Source organism: Notothenia coriiceps, unplaced genomic scaffold (assembly GCF_000735185.1).
Source record: "Notothenia coriiceps isolate Sejong01 unplaced genomic scaffold, NC01 NC01_scaffold00032679, whole genome shotgun sequence".
Taxonomy (NCBI): domain Eukaryota; kingdom Metazoa; phylum Chordata; class Actinopteri; order Perciformes; family Nototheniidae; genus Notothenia; species Notothenia coriiceps.
Genome location: NW_011365380.1, coordinates 324,092 through 337,141, shown reverse-complemented (window position 1 = coordinate 337,141; position 13,050 = coordinate 324,092). Strand labels below are relative to the sequence as shown.

The following is a 13,050-nucleotide window of genomic DNA, read 5'->3' as shown; positions in this document are numbered from 1 at the left end:
GTTTCTTATAGCTATGCAGGGCATGCAAGCGAGCAAACACAAACAAGTGAAATGAAGAATACAATTGAAATTGTAATATTGTGGTGGTTCATCTTATAATTCACTCTATAGAATGCACCAGACAGCATCTAAGACCTGCAAAAATCTAAATGTTCTAGGGGGAGGCCCCCCAAACCCTTCGTGCGTCATTTCGTCCGCGCGCATTTTTCAGGGCAATCTCTATTGGGCTCAGGGCCATCTGTAAATTAGCTTAGATGGCCCACAGGGCCATCTCCCAAAATCCTTAATGTCATGCACTGAGCACATTTGAATCAAGATACATTCTTTTTTAATTCCTACCTGGATACCAGAACCATCAAGTTGTTTTCTGGGTCCACATCATAGCGGCGCACGTACACATAGTCCCTTGAGTACATGGGATACTGTGGGGGGGATTAAAGAAGGTTAGCAGCTGACAATCTTAAGTAAAAATGACCACTTGATAAGCCAAGGTTATACTCTACTTGTACAACACAAAGGAAAAGTTTCAAGTTTCAAGGCTTTATTGTCATGTGCACATTAGCCACAGTGTNATAATAGCGTAAATAATGTTTGTTTTGGCAGTTATAACTGCATGTAATGTTTTCTAATTTTTTACATCTGGGAAGGCATTTGCCTTCAACAGATGGAAACTTTCCATCTGTTGAAGGCAAATGCCTTCCCAGATGTAAAAAATTAGAAAACATTACATGCAGTTATAACTGCCAAAACAAACATTATTTACGCTATTATGGCCCCTGTTAAAAATGTTTGTAATGTTATCTACTGTAAATTGGTCGAAATTATGCCTCCTCATCCAGAAGCTGACCGAGCAGACCCGAGCAGCCGAGTGCATCCGCGAAGCACACACAATGGCGACGTCAGAGTTCCCATTAGCAAGCAAATCTAAATCTCTTTGGTCAAAATGTCCGGTCAAAATAATTTCCCTTTAGCGCAATACCGCTTCAATACACTTATGTGACAGACAAGAAGAGTATGTGACAGACAATAATAGTCAATTCTAATGTGTAACACTTAATGTGGAGAAAGAGATGTGCTGTGTGGGTTGATTGTGCGTTGATCTGTTGCTAATGCCTCAGGGTTCCGGTGGGCATGTAAACAAATGCATAATGCTGCGCTATACTTTGTGGCCTTGCCCAGTTGCATAGCGACACTTATTGTTTAGGTCACGGTGTCTTTTAATAAGCAGGTAGTCATATCATTAGCTAAAACTAGCTGGATCTGATCGATATGGACATAAACGCGAGTGAAGTCTAATCTGACGGGAGAGAGAGAGATCAGCTGTTGAGTCGACACGCAGCTCTGCATGATCACATGCAGCGGTGAGCGGAACAAAACACACACTTCAGGTTAGAATATCACACGTAGCTATTTTAATTACCTCTCAAACTACCTAAACTAGTTATAGATATGTTTAGTTTTACTGTCGGGTCACTCATTACTGGATCCGCGAGCTGCATGATACTAGCATAATAGATTGCCCGATCGGGCAACCAGCAGGTGAGGCTTCATGGCCCGAGCTAAATACTAGATGGCCCCGGGCCATCGGGCAGTCCTTAATGTCGAGCCCTGGTGCTGTATTTTTGATACATTAATAAAGTAGTTGCGTCTGTATTTTTCAGACTCTTTTAATATTTGTAATTCTGTTGTTTTAGAGCCGTCCAGCATCCCAGAGTCCCTGAGACTCAGGAGTTTGTAAGGGTCCATTCATACGAGTCAAAGATGGTCATCCGCCCTCACAAGTCCTTCGATGAGGTTTGTCCTGCATCTGTTGTGACACAAATGTATTTATTTGCATCCACGGTCCTTTTGTAGCCATTGAGTTTGACGTATGTTTTCTTTACAGAATGGATTTGATTATCTGCTGACCTACAGTGACGACCCTCAGACAGCCTTTCCCCGTTACTGCGTGAACTGGATGGTGTCAAGTGGTGAGCTCTTTTCACTGGTTAAATCTACTTTGGGCCGCATGGAACCATTACGTTTGATCACATTTAATTACCCGTCTATCAACTGTCAAGCAGCAAAGTATCCCCATAACCACCAAATTCACACACTTTAGATCCTTACACAAGTAATCTGGACATATTAAGCATTTTTATTGCGTTCATATTTCTGCATTTTTATATCTATATGTATTCATTTATAGAAGGACCATGCATACAAATACATTAATCTCAGCAAAGAGAAGAGATGCAATATGCCAGATTATAGCTAATAGCTAATTTCCATTTATGCTTTCGTATTCACTTTTCGCATTCAATGTTTTCCTACCGAGTATTGTACACCTGACACTAAGGAGGCTTTCCCTTTGTGTCTCGCAGGCATGCCTGATTTTCTAGAGAAGCTGCATAGTGCCACCTTGAGGGCCAAGAACTTGGAAGTGGGGATCTTCGACTACGCCAGTGTCATCAAATCCAGTGATGCCAACCGCCAATCGAGCCAGGAGCGCCTCGGAGGAGAAAAGTCACACAAAGGTGGTTCTGGACAGATCTACGCTTGAGATGGATATTTTATAGACCTGGGGTTATGTTGGTGTGTTTTCACGTGCACTTGAACTTCGATTATATCCTCCAGCCCAACTTTTAAGTAGATTGCATGAACTGCAAATGGAAGTTGTAACCTACGTTAAAGACAAGTAAATAATATGTCCAGCTGTAGACATGGCCCAATCGGGGATGGATGAGCTGTCACAAGAACAATGGACTGTGAAGGCAACATTACTGTGCTTTGGTGCAACCGTTTCTGTGGAGATTTTTATTCAGACTGCTGACATTGGCCCAATAAGGGCCTAACCACGCAGGTTTATTATTTGCCTCATTTGGTAATGATGTATTTCTTGTCAAGATCGAGCCAAAATTCCTAACTGTAGAGATGCTTTTGCCAAAAAAACGTCCTCTCAATTGTCATTCTATGTCTTGTCTTCCATTGTTCGACAAGGCTCGAGTTTAAAGGCTGTTCAGACCGCAGCCACAATACTGTATTACTGTATGTGTGTTTTCAGAGAGATGTTGTTGAAATGGACATGGAACATGAACTGACTTCTAATAGACATCACTGAAACAGAAAACTGTAAACCTACAGCCACAAATTCTGTACTGACGATGAGGAATTGAGGCCTCTGTGGGGAATTCTTTCTATCACTCTCATGGATTGCAGCATGGCTTATTGCTCTTCATTGGACTGGATGGGATGGAATAAAAAAAAAAAAGATATAATGATGCTATTATTAGAAAATGTGTGTGTTGACAAAATGGCGTTCTGAAGATGAACCAGTCCTTCAGCAATATGGGCATAGTGTCTTACAACAACAACATAAATCCTCAAATACAATTGTTCTGATGCACTTCTCCAAGACACATTTAATGAGTAAATGCCCTTTTTAGAGAAATGTGGAACACTTGTCACCCACCAACATCCTTTTCCATTTCATAATTTGTGTTCTCATATTTTAGCTCATATATATATTTTTTATGGTGTCCGCTACAGACATAACTGGAGTTTGTACTTTTGAAATTATTGGTGTGTTTTTTTCTTTGTGTTACGTCTAGATCTTGTACATTCATAAAAAAAGAACATTGCCTGGATACTAAAAATCCCTACTCACAAGCTCTGCAACATGTTTGTCCTGCATTTTGATTTAATTGGTTTTTGTTATTTACGTGGGCTCCACTGAAACTATAATCCATCCTTTGAGGTCATCCTTGTTGTTTTTGTAATTCATTTGACAACCCAGTGTTGTGAATGTACCAAGAGCTTCACATGATGTGAAATAAAACCTTGCCTAATCAAATACACAGTTTACAGCCTGACAATCTGTCAAAAATATCTTGAAATTAATTTGTGTTTAAAAACATCCCATCTTGCTCTAAAATGTTGTGTCAATAGTCATGTGGTACATCTGAGTGAATACGCGGCAGTAGCTATCTCAAGATAAAGCTGAATTAGTATAAAAAATTATATATCCACTGAAACATTTATAAAATTCTGAAATGATGTATTTCCAGCTATTTGATTCATAAAAAATTTCAGTGTAAGCTGTGATATACAGATATGTTGAAAGTGTGACAGTTTTTTTATATTTATCTTTTGTGGTCAAACAACATGGACTCTCACGATATATTAACCAATTAAACATTGTGTTTGCTAATGTTCAGTTTGCGAATGTATCTGCTAATGCTCTGCCATTTGCTGACAGCTTTGTGCCACCTACCATAGTCTAGAAGAGCTGTCGCATAATGCTTTTGTGTTTTAGCAGGCAGTATAAAGTGTGTTGTAATTTGCTTTCACATGAAAATGAATTGGGGACAGAAAAATAATTGTGTGCACTTATTACCCTGTGATTTCAAGACTGATTGAAATGGAATAGCGAATAATCAGATCAAATAAACATTTTCATCTGTGCCGTACTGGGTTCAGCTGTTCATTGCAGAGCACTCTTGGATTTGAGCTTGTTTAGAGAAAATGGTGATTAGCCTTGTGTTTGTGCGAAGCAGCCAACGTAGTCCTGTCTAATGGGATAATCTGTAAACCCCACACTGCCTGTCTGGGCAAAGGTCAGTGACGGACTGCAAAGAGGCTCCGCCGTTTACTGAACGCTCTGACAGCTCAACACGTCAGTCTGGAAGTTACTCTAATGGCTAAATCTGTTTTCCTAAATCAAATTAACTACCTATTACATACAGTATGTGCTGTTCATATCATAGAGTACTGACAGTATGCACTACATATGATCATAGTGTACTACTTTAGCTGTATCCATCGACGTCACACTCCACTTAAAACCTGCTTGAAATCAGATTGGCATGGTGGATCGGATGTTGTAAATGTTGTGAGAATCTAGCATTTTTGAATAAGATGTGATATTTTAAGCATACTTTAAATATAGATTTATTTCATGATTTTGTTAAAATAAGTAAAGGACCACACAGAAATACTTCGGTGTTGATAGGTTTTTGTTTTGAGAGGCTTATTGAATATTGTTTATTTTTACTTACTTGAAGGAAACATGTGCTGATTCTGTTTGCCAAGATAATCTTCGAAAGTTCATACATTGATTTTTGACATGTAACAGTTTGTGTAAATACTAAATGATTGATGGCTGAATTCCTTCTGCAGTTCAGGGTCCTTTATTAACTGGGACACTTAACAAAGCCATCCTTAATGTTAGTACACTGATGCTTTTCCTTATATGACAAGAAAATTGTCTGATGATAAAACAATTCTATTGTTTTTTTCTTCCAGAAATGCATTTTATTAATTGCATTTTAAAATAATAAAATATAAGAACTGCATTTATGATGGTAGGGGAGAAGGGGGTAAGTTGAGCCAGTGGGTAAGTTGAACCACCCCCTGTAACCAGGCAACGCCTTATAGTTGTAATCAAGTGACCAGAAATTGCAAGCTCAACCCATTTCTCATTGCCTGTGAAAGAGAGATACTCATTGTGATCTGGTAAGTAAACATTTTTACAAAAAAACGTGTTTTGCTTATCAAAGTAAATGTTCTAGATGTCAGCTATATCGGCGGTCATGTCAACAANCGGCCTTACTGTTCATGCCCATTTTGAATATTGGTATCTTATACTAGTTCTAGGACTGGATTTTCATTATTAACTTTTTTACTTGTCTGTTCAGAACAATGTATGTTCATACCGGAGCAAACTCAAAAGAAAAGCCTTGGTTTTAAAATACTACTGCTAGTTTTTAAATCACTAAATGGCTTAGGACCGAGGTATATAGACGACCTACTCCATCACTATGAAGAATCCAGGAGTCTCAGGTCTTCTGGGTCGGGTCTGCTCTCTGTTCCGAGGAATAACAACTAAACATGGAAAAGCTGCTTTTAGTTATTATGCCCCAACAATTTGGAACAAACTTCCCAAATCGTGCACGTCCGCCGGAACACTTCCTATTTTTAAATCCAGATTAAAAACGCACCTATTTGCCACTGCTTTTAATTGAGCTGCCCATACTCACACTACAGTATGCCTTTTTAGTCATGTATTCTGTACCTGCTGTGTTTATTTATTTTATTTATTTCATTACCTTTGCTTATAAGGCCTGTTTTTAAATGCCTTTTTAATAATGTATTTATGCTGTATTTGTTCTTAAATGTCTTTTGCTTTTAATCTGTAAAGCACTTTGAATCGCCATGTGCTGAAAAGTGCTATATAAATAAAATTACCTTGCTTTGCATTGCCTAAAAGATTAAACAGTCAGAGAGGGAATAAAGGCCATTTTTCTACCAATGATTCATAAACTACACCACTCCATGTTGAGGTGTCATTAGGATGATTGAGGACAACTAAATGAGTAAACAACGAAAAAAAACGAGAGATTGCCGCTCCATTACTTTGCAGTAAACTCATGGTTGATGAACTACATGTGTAAGCTGTTTGTAGGAAAAACAGATCTAACAGCATTATTCTAGGGCACAAGGTATAAGGAGTATTTCTTGCTTTTTGTTCAGGTGCAACAACCCTTAGATGTGCATTTAAAGACCTTCATTTTTATTTAAAAACCCTGCTGTCTTTGCTAAAGTTATATAACCTTCTAAAGTCTTGTTTTGTGTTCAAAAGGATTTCCAAAATGTCTCCTGAAGGTTGCATTAAATGTTAACAACAGTGGGAACTCTCAGGAGGAGACATCACAGTAGGTCTCTTGAATATCACATAAAGCCCAAGAACAATGACGCTTTTAGTTTAAAGAACAAAACAAACTGTACTATTTACGTGTCAGTACTTCTAGTCAGCCATTACCAGCAGTTTCTTTGCTCAATCAGCAATCCAGTTCATCTATCTATACATCTGCTCAGTTCCTCTCACCGCCTTTAATTCTCTCTCCTTCAATTCATCTCTTAAATACCCTTTGCTCTTTGATTGTTCTTATTTCAGTGACAATAAGAGGAAACCCTAAAGGGAACAGTACTAACTTTACATTGATGTGTGAGAAGAGGGAGGAAAAACAATGGATATGATACAGGTCAGCCTGACGAACAATGACGACCCTCTGTCAATGACGCCAGAAGAGCTTCTTCTCTAATTAAGCAGAAGCACTGCTTTAGACACTTGAAATGCTTTTCTTTACATCATGGCAGTAAAACAATGTGTGACACACAACACATGGGAGGACATTAAAGGTCCCATGTCATGCTTTTCCGGTTATGACACGTCCCCTTGTGTGTTATTAAGGTTTTTATGCATGTAAACGGTCTGCAAAGTCAAAACCCTCAAAGTATACCCTGTAGCGAGTAAAACTCTAACACAGAAAAGACCTCCCCAAAACGCCTCGTTTGGAGATACGTCATTGTCCATTGTTTACTTCCTGGGTATTGTGACGTAGGAATGGCCAGTAGCCGAGCCCAGAGCTATGACGCGGTACGGTCATGCGTTACCCGGAACCAAATGGACCAATCCGTGGAGCCGTTACGTTACGTCCGCGGAGCCGTTACGTTAAGCCCCCGCTGATTGGTCCAAATTGAACAATCCACGGACTTCCTCACACACACACTCAGTGCAGGCAGCTCTGCTGATTTCTCCTCCCTGGCTGCAGGCTGATAACAGACAGTTGGGACCGTGGCGAAATTCTCTCTGCAGACCCATTCTCACAGCGTTTATGAAGCTTTTTCTTACTCAATATCAAGCCAAACTGATTGTTTTTACTTCGGCTGTGACTTTGTGTATCGCTTAACAAGGAAACCACACCTCCACGGAGCTCAGCGCGATTCACAACGTCCCGATCAATCAGACCACACTGTGCTCACAGTGCACTTCAGTGAATACACGTAGTTTACAGAGATGCTGTATGAGAAACCAATGTGAGTTTGGAAAATTGCACAATATAAATCTATTTTAGTAGACCTCAACAATGGAATTATGATCAGTGGAAATGGCCATGACATGGGACCTTTAAATGTAGCCTACAATGAGCTCTTATTATCAACTTCGCCTACTTTCATTAATTTCTCCATTGAAAAACTGGCTCAACTTACCCCAAGGCCCATGGTTCACTTTACCCAATAGCCACCATTTTAGAAAAAATAGCCTAGCATTTAAATTCAGTCATCTTTAGCTTAATAATGATTCACATGGTTTAATACGCTGCCAACACATCAATATACAATATGTGTGTTTAAACCTGGATACTTTTTTGTTGACATGACCGCCGATATAGCTGACATCTAGAACATTTACTTTGATAAGCAAAACACTTCAAAGACATGTTTTGTATAGATATGGCCATATTATACTATATTTGAAAAATATATTATAGGGCCATATCTATACAAAACATGTCTTTGAAGTGTTTTGCTCAAAATACCAAACATATAACCCATTGTAGCATGCCTCATACCCCTCTATTTCAGTCCTGTTACAAAAGTGCTGATTTTGGGTCTGGCCCTTTAAATGTAACCGAGCTGCTGCTGGCCACGCCCCTTTGGAGTGTCCGCATACAAACAGTGAGCTCTGTGAAGAGAAGGGTGTCTACCAGCAGAAACTCAGCTACACGCTGCATTGATTAAACGGCATATTATGTTCCAAACCACATCAAGGATTATTTCTGAAACAGTGTGGAGCTCAAACACTTTCTCTCTCTTAGGTTTACCACAACGACTAGGGTGACCAGGTAAGGCAAGGCAAGGCAATTTTATTTATATAGCACTTTTCAGCACATTTAAGAACAAATACAGCATAAATACATTATTAAAAATTCATTTAAAAACAGGCATAATAAGCAAAGGTAATGAAATCAAATAAATAAACACAGCAGGTACAGAATACATGACTAAAAAGGCATACTGTAGTGTGAGTATGGGCAGCTCAATTAAAAGCAGTGGCAAATAGGTGCGTTTTATTTTAGTATATCTTGGAAGATATTTTAGTATATCTCGAAGACTATTTCAATGTAAACTGAACTTTTGATATTGTTTTGAACTCTCCATCGCCCCTAATCCAACTCAAACATGTCTGCAAGTTCCTCACCAAGTTTCTACACAATCGAATTTTGCAAATGATTCTCTTTTTTTATTCACTTCCTCTCTGTTTGACCAGCAGGAGCCGTAGAAAGCATTCTCTCCACGTTTCCCTGCCTCCAAGGAGAAGGCCTGCTGAAGAGGGAGAGGAAGGTGACACAGGTCCAGACACTAGTACTCAAAGAATACCTCAGTAAGTACATTTAAAGATTCCTGAAATTAAAATCAGATCACACAATGTACTGCAGTTCCGGGGACAGAAAGTAGGAGGTGTGCAAGTTTACCATGAAGTAGGAAAGTGCTACACTACAGTGTTGTAGTGAAACCACTTTCATCTCTATTTCTGTTGCATTTTAGAGCTACCATCAATCTTTTTTAATTGCTTGCATGCTAATGTATGATAATAACCAAGAAAAGCACCTTGAGCTTACTAAGATATGTCAATCAAACTTTGATGCCCCTAAGCAGTATGGGATATGACCTCTCACAGAACAGTAGAGGAGAAAAAGGTTTGAGAGTGTCATGCCAACAGACTTCTCAAATGACATGCAGTTTTTTAACCTTTCTGAAAACCTTTTCCTCTCATCAGGGAACATTTGTTTGGCAATGAAAAAAACGACTCCATGTTGACTTAACGACAACTTGGTTGACCCTGTAAAATGTTCAGAGAAGGTTTTCACAGTTTGATGGGGATTCTTTGAGAAGAATGTATTATAGTACAGTACAGTATAGTATAGTATAGTATGTCATTACCAACTGTCCACTATTTCAGCCAGAAAGAGGTCCTTAGTGTTGATTCCTTACATACATTCAGATGGGATCAAATGTCAGTCTTTAAGAGTGTGTTCTTTTGTGCGTGTGTGTCCCAACTGTGTCAATCAGAGCTGCCCGAACTGTCGTCAGTCTGAACTCTCAGCAGCTCTCAGCGCAGTGTGGTGCATAGAAGCACTCTGTGGAAATATCATTATTTTACAGACACACATAATGTCCCCTTGGCTGGCGAAGATAGTGAAACACCATTGAAGTGGAGCCAGATTAAAGCAAGTGAAATTTCTCAGACTTTAGGAAAAGCAATAGGGCTGTTTTTTAAAAAGGCCGTGAGCGGAATGAAGAGTCCTAACAGACCGAAGGCCTTAATGAAATGCAGTGCAATATATTCTGACTTGGCTTTACATTTGGGAAATGCATGGCCTTATAAGTGGCAAGAGTTGAAAGTACTTCACTGAAGTGCCAAAAGTTATTCTGATTATGTGGAAGGTCACGTGTGATGAGTATGCAACCTGATGCATCGGCATGTTAAGGACTTATTCATTTATAATTTTGTTCACTTTAAGATTCACTTGTTATCCCCCCTTAACCATTTCTAATAGGCCTACATAAAATTTGAATTAAAACATTCCACAAGCCTGAGTTACACAACAGGTTTAAACCAGAGGATCATTTTCTTTCTGATAAAAGCAAGAAGTTTTCCTGGTTTTTTCAAATACATCTTTGGAGTTTTAGTTTTGAGTTACGGGCCGTCCACACAGCGGCGTGCGTTGAAAGCTTCACCATTCACTTTGAATGGGGTGACGTCACTTTTCGCCGAACTGCATTGTGGGAAGCGAATCGGAGCTTTGCTGGAGTGGCTCGCTGCAAAAGTTGAGCAATGTTCAACTTTGAAGCCTTGGCAGAGCGTCAGCCAATCGAATCATATGCCAGTACAAGCTCTAGCCAATCAAACCGCTGCTTGTGTGTCAGGGGCGGGAGATTCATGTGATTTGTGTGCAGGACAGAAAGAAGAAGCCTCAGGCTCGACCTTGGTACCCGTCAACGACCTGAAGGTGATTCTGAGTGTGGCCAGGGAGCAGTATCTGAAGATGACTGACTCCACTCTGCCCAATGCTGCCACCTGTCTGACAGACGCGCAGGAGAGCAAAGCGGCCAAGAGCTCAGGTATGGAATTTTCACATGCTTCAAAGATACAGTGTAAAGGTACATGAACACATGTGATTCCAAGTAGTCTCATTTCTGAAACAGTCCACATGATGTCCCTGTGTTTATGTGTATCCTGCACCTTTCCTGTTCTGTATTTAGTTCTGCAGGACCTCACATAAAGGATATACTTAAAATTCGTAAGAGGTGAGCAAGTCAGCTTCAGAAGCAGAAGTGATGATAGATGTAAACATGTAGTGATATTTATTTTAAAGTGCACATCAGGTACTTTTTTCCATTATCCCTGCCCACCCCCTGCTCTGGAGATGGGCATGTCAGTTACAGCAATGCAACAGCTTCTGCAATCCATTAGGAATGTCTCATGCATTTGTGTATTTGCGTTGCCTAAAGGTGTGAATGACTTTGTGTGGGCTTTCAAATCACTAACAGGGAGCTCCAGTCTCTTCATATAAAACACTCTGTCATCTCCCCGGTACACCTGCTGTATATACTTTCATCACATTTCCGTCCTCCTTGAGATAACCTTCAACCTTCCTGTCTAAACAAGAGAAAAATGTAGTGTGATTATTTCCTATGTCTGCCAAAAGCTCAGTTTGTTGACCTGGCTCAAGTTGAATTTAGGATAACTCTTCTTCCATTACATGGTGCCCATGTTGCCTGTGTACTAAGTTATGTCTTAATTGTAACAGATAAGGCTGTCTTATTAATATCTTAAAGATTTGTCCTAAACTCTATTTCTTTCAAGGCGCTGTAAATGCTCATCCAGCTCTTTTAAATGATTGATCTCATTTATGATCCAGCTTTTTGGGCACGCATTACCAAACAGGGTCGAGCCTCTGAAGCTGAAAAGTTAGATTGTTTTGATCATGTCCATAAAAAACAACTAAAGGCTTGTATACACACTTTAACTTCCTATTTAGACTTGAAAAGTACTTAATAACTGGGCACAGAATACTTTCTGTCAATAGCTGTTTCACAATAAACAAAAACCATATGATTGCAGTTTCAATAAAAGTCAACCTATCAAGGTTTTGAAAGAGAGGGAGACAATTAATCAATGGCCCAATCCCCACAATCACCGAGTACAAAGGCACATTCTTGCACTTTAGTCCCCCTCTCAATTTGTGGGGCTCTCGAGCAGACGTTTTGAGGACTTTATGCACACTTTCCGTAACTGCACATTGCTGCAGACTTTAGCTGAGGGTAGGGCTGCACGATATATCGTGTCGTGACGATAATTGCGATATGCGCATGCGCGATATTCACATCGCTTGGACGTCCGATTTTTTTTCTTTTTTTTTTTTTAGGACTTGCGATATTGAGTAGGCAAATTAACTCAAACACGTCCTGTTACAATTATTTTGCTGCTTGCTACAAAAGGAAAATGTGTTCGGCTCTCATGTCAGGGGTACTTTAGTGATTGACATGCAGGCTCTGCATGCACAGCAAACCACAATAAAATCTCCAAAGCAAACGGACCCGGTGATTAAAGGTAAAAACACTGAATAATGTAGTTTCATGTGTTTCTCCAGGGCAGTTCGGCGCTGCTAACCGAGCTAGCTCAGCTTGTTGCTCTGATAACTTAAGATCCAGACGTCCGTGACTAAAATCCTTCATCCGATTAAATATAGTTAAAAAAAATACCAATTGTATAGCATTAAAGTTCAAGAAAGGACGGTTTGCGGAAAAAAAAAAAACGGCATTTTCTTGAATTCCTGTATGTTTTCATATCGCAATATATATCGCGGGGGGGGGAAAATCGCAATGTCAGTTTTTTCCAATATCGTGCGGCCCTAGCTGATGGTATAACCTGTGATTTATAGGATATATTACACAGCGAGTTTATTCATTAACCATTTTATTCATTTAAAGGTCACCTATTATGTAAAATCCAATTTCCATGTCTCTTCTACATAAACATGTGTCCCCTATATGTAAAGAGATTCTGAAAGCTTCAGGAAAAGAGATTCTCTCACTTTTTGTCCTGATCCATTTATATAAAAACCTGTCTGAACATGAGCTGATCAGAATTTGGCCGCTTTATGAATTCACAACGATTTTTTGGCTTTTGTAACCATTAGCCAATCAGCAACCAAGGTAACC

General features: G+C 39.5%; 1 protein-coding gene across 1 annotated transcript in view; it reads left to right on the top strand.

Annotated features, from left to right (window-relative positions):
- The window catches only part of stard7 (StAR related lipid transfer domain containing 7), a 6,886-nt gene extending 3,052 nt beyond the window's left edge, over positions 1 to 3,834 (top strand). Inside the window, exons 6-8 of the mRNA XM_010789222.1 lie at positions 1,695 to 1,794; positions 1,886 to 1,970; positions 2,364 to 3,834. Of these exons, the coding sequence (XP_010787524.1) occupies positions 1,695 to 1,794; positions 1,886 to 1,970; positions 2,364 to 2,542 (364 nt within the window). The 3' untranslated portion in view covers positions 2,543 to 3,834. The remainder of the gene's footprint in view (positions 1 to 1,694; positions 1,795 to 1,885; positions 1,971 to 2,363) is intronic.
- The last annotated feature ends 9,216 nt before the right edge of the window (positions 3,835 to 13,050 follow it).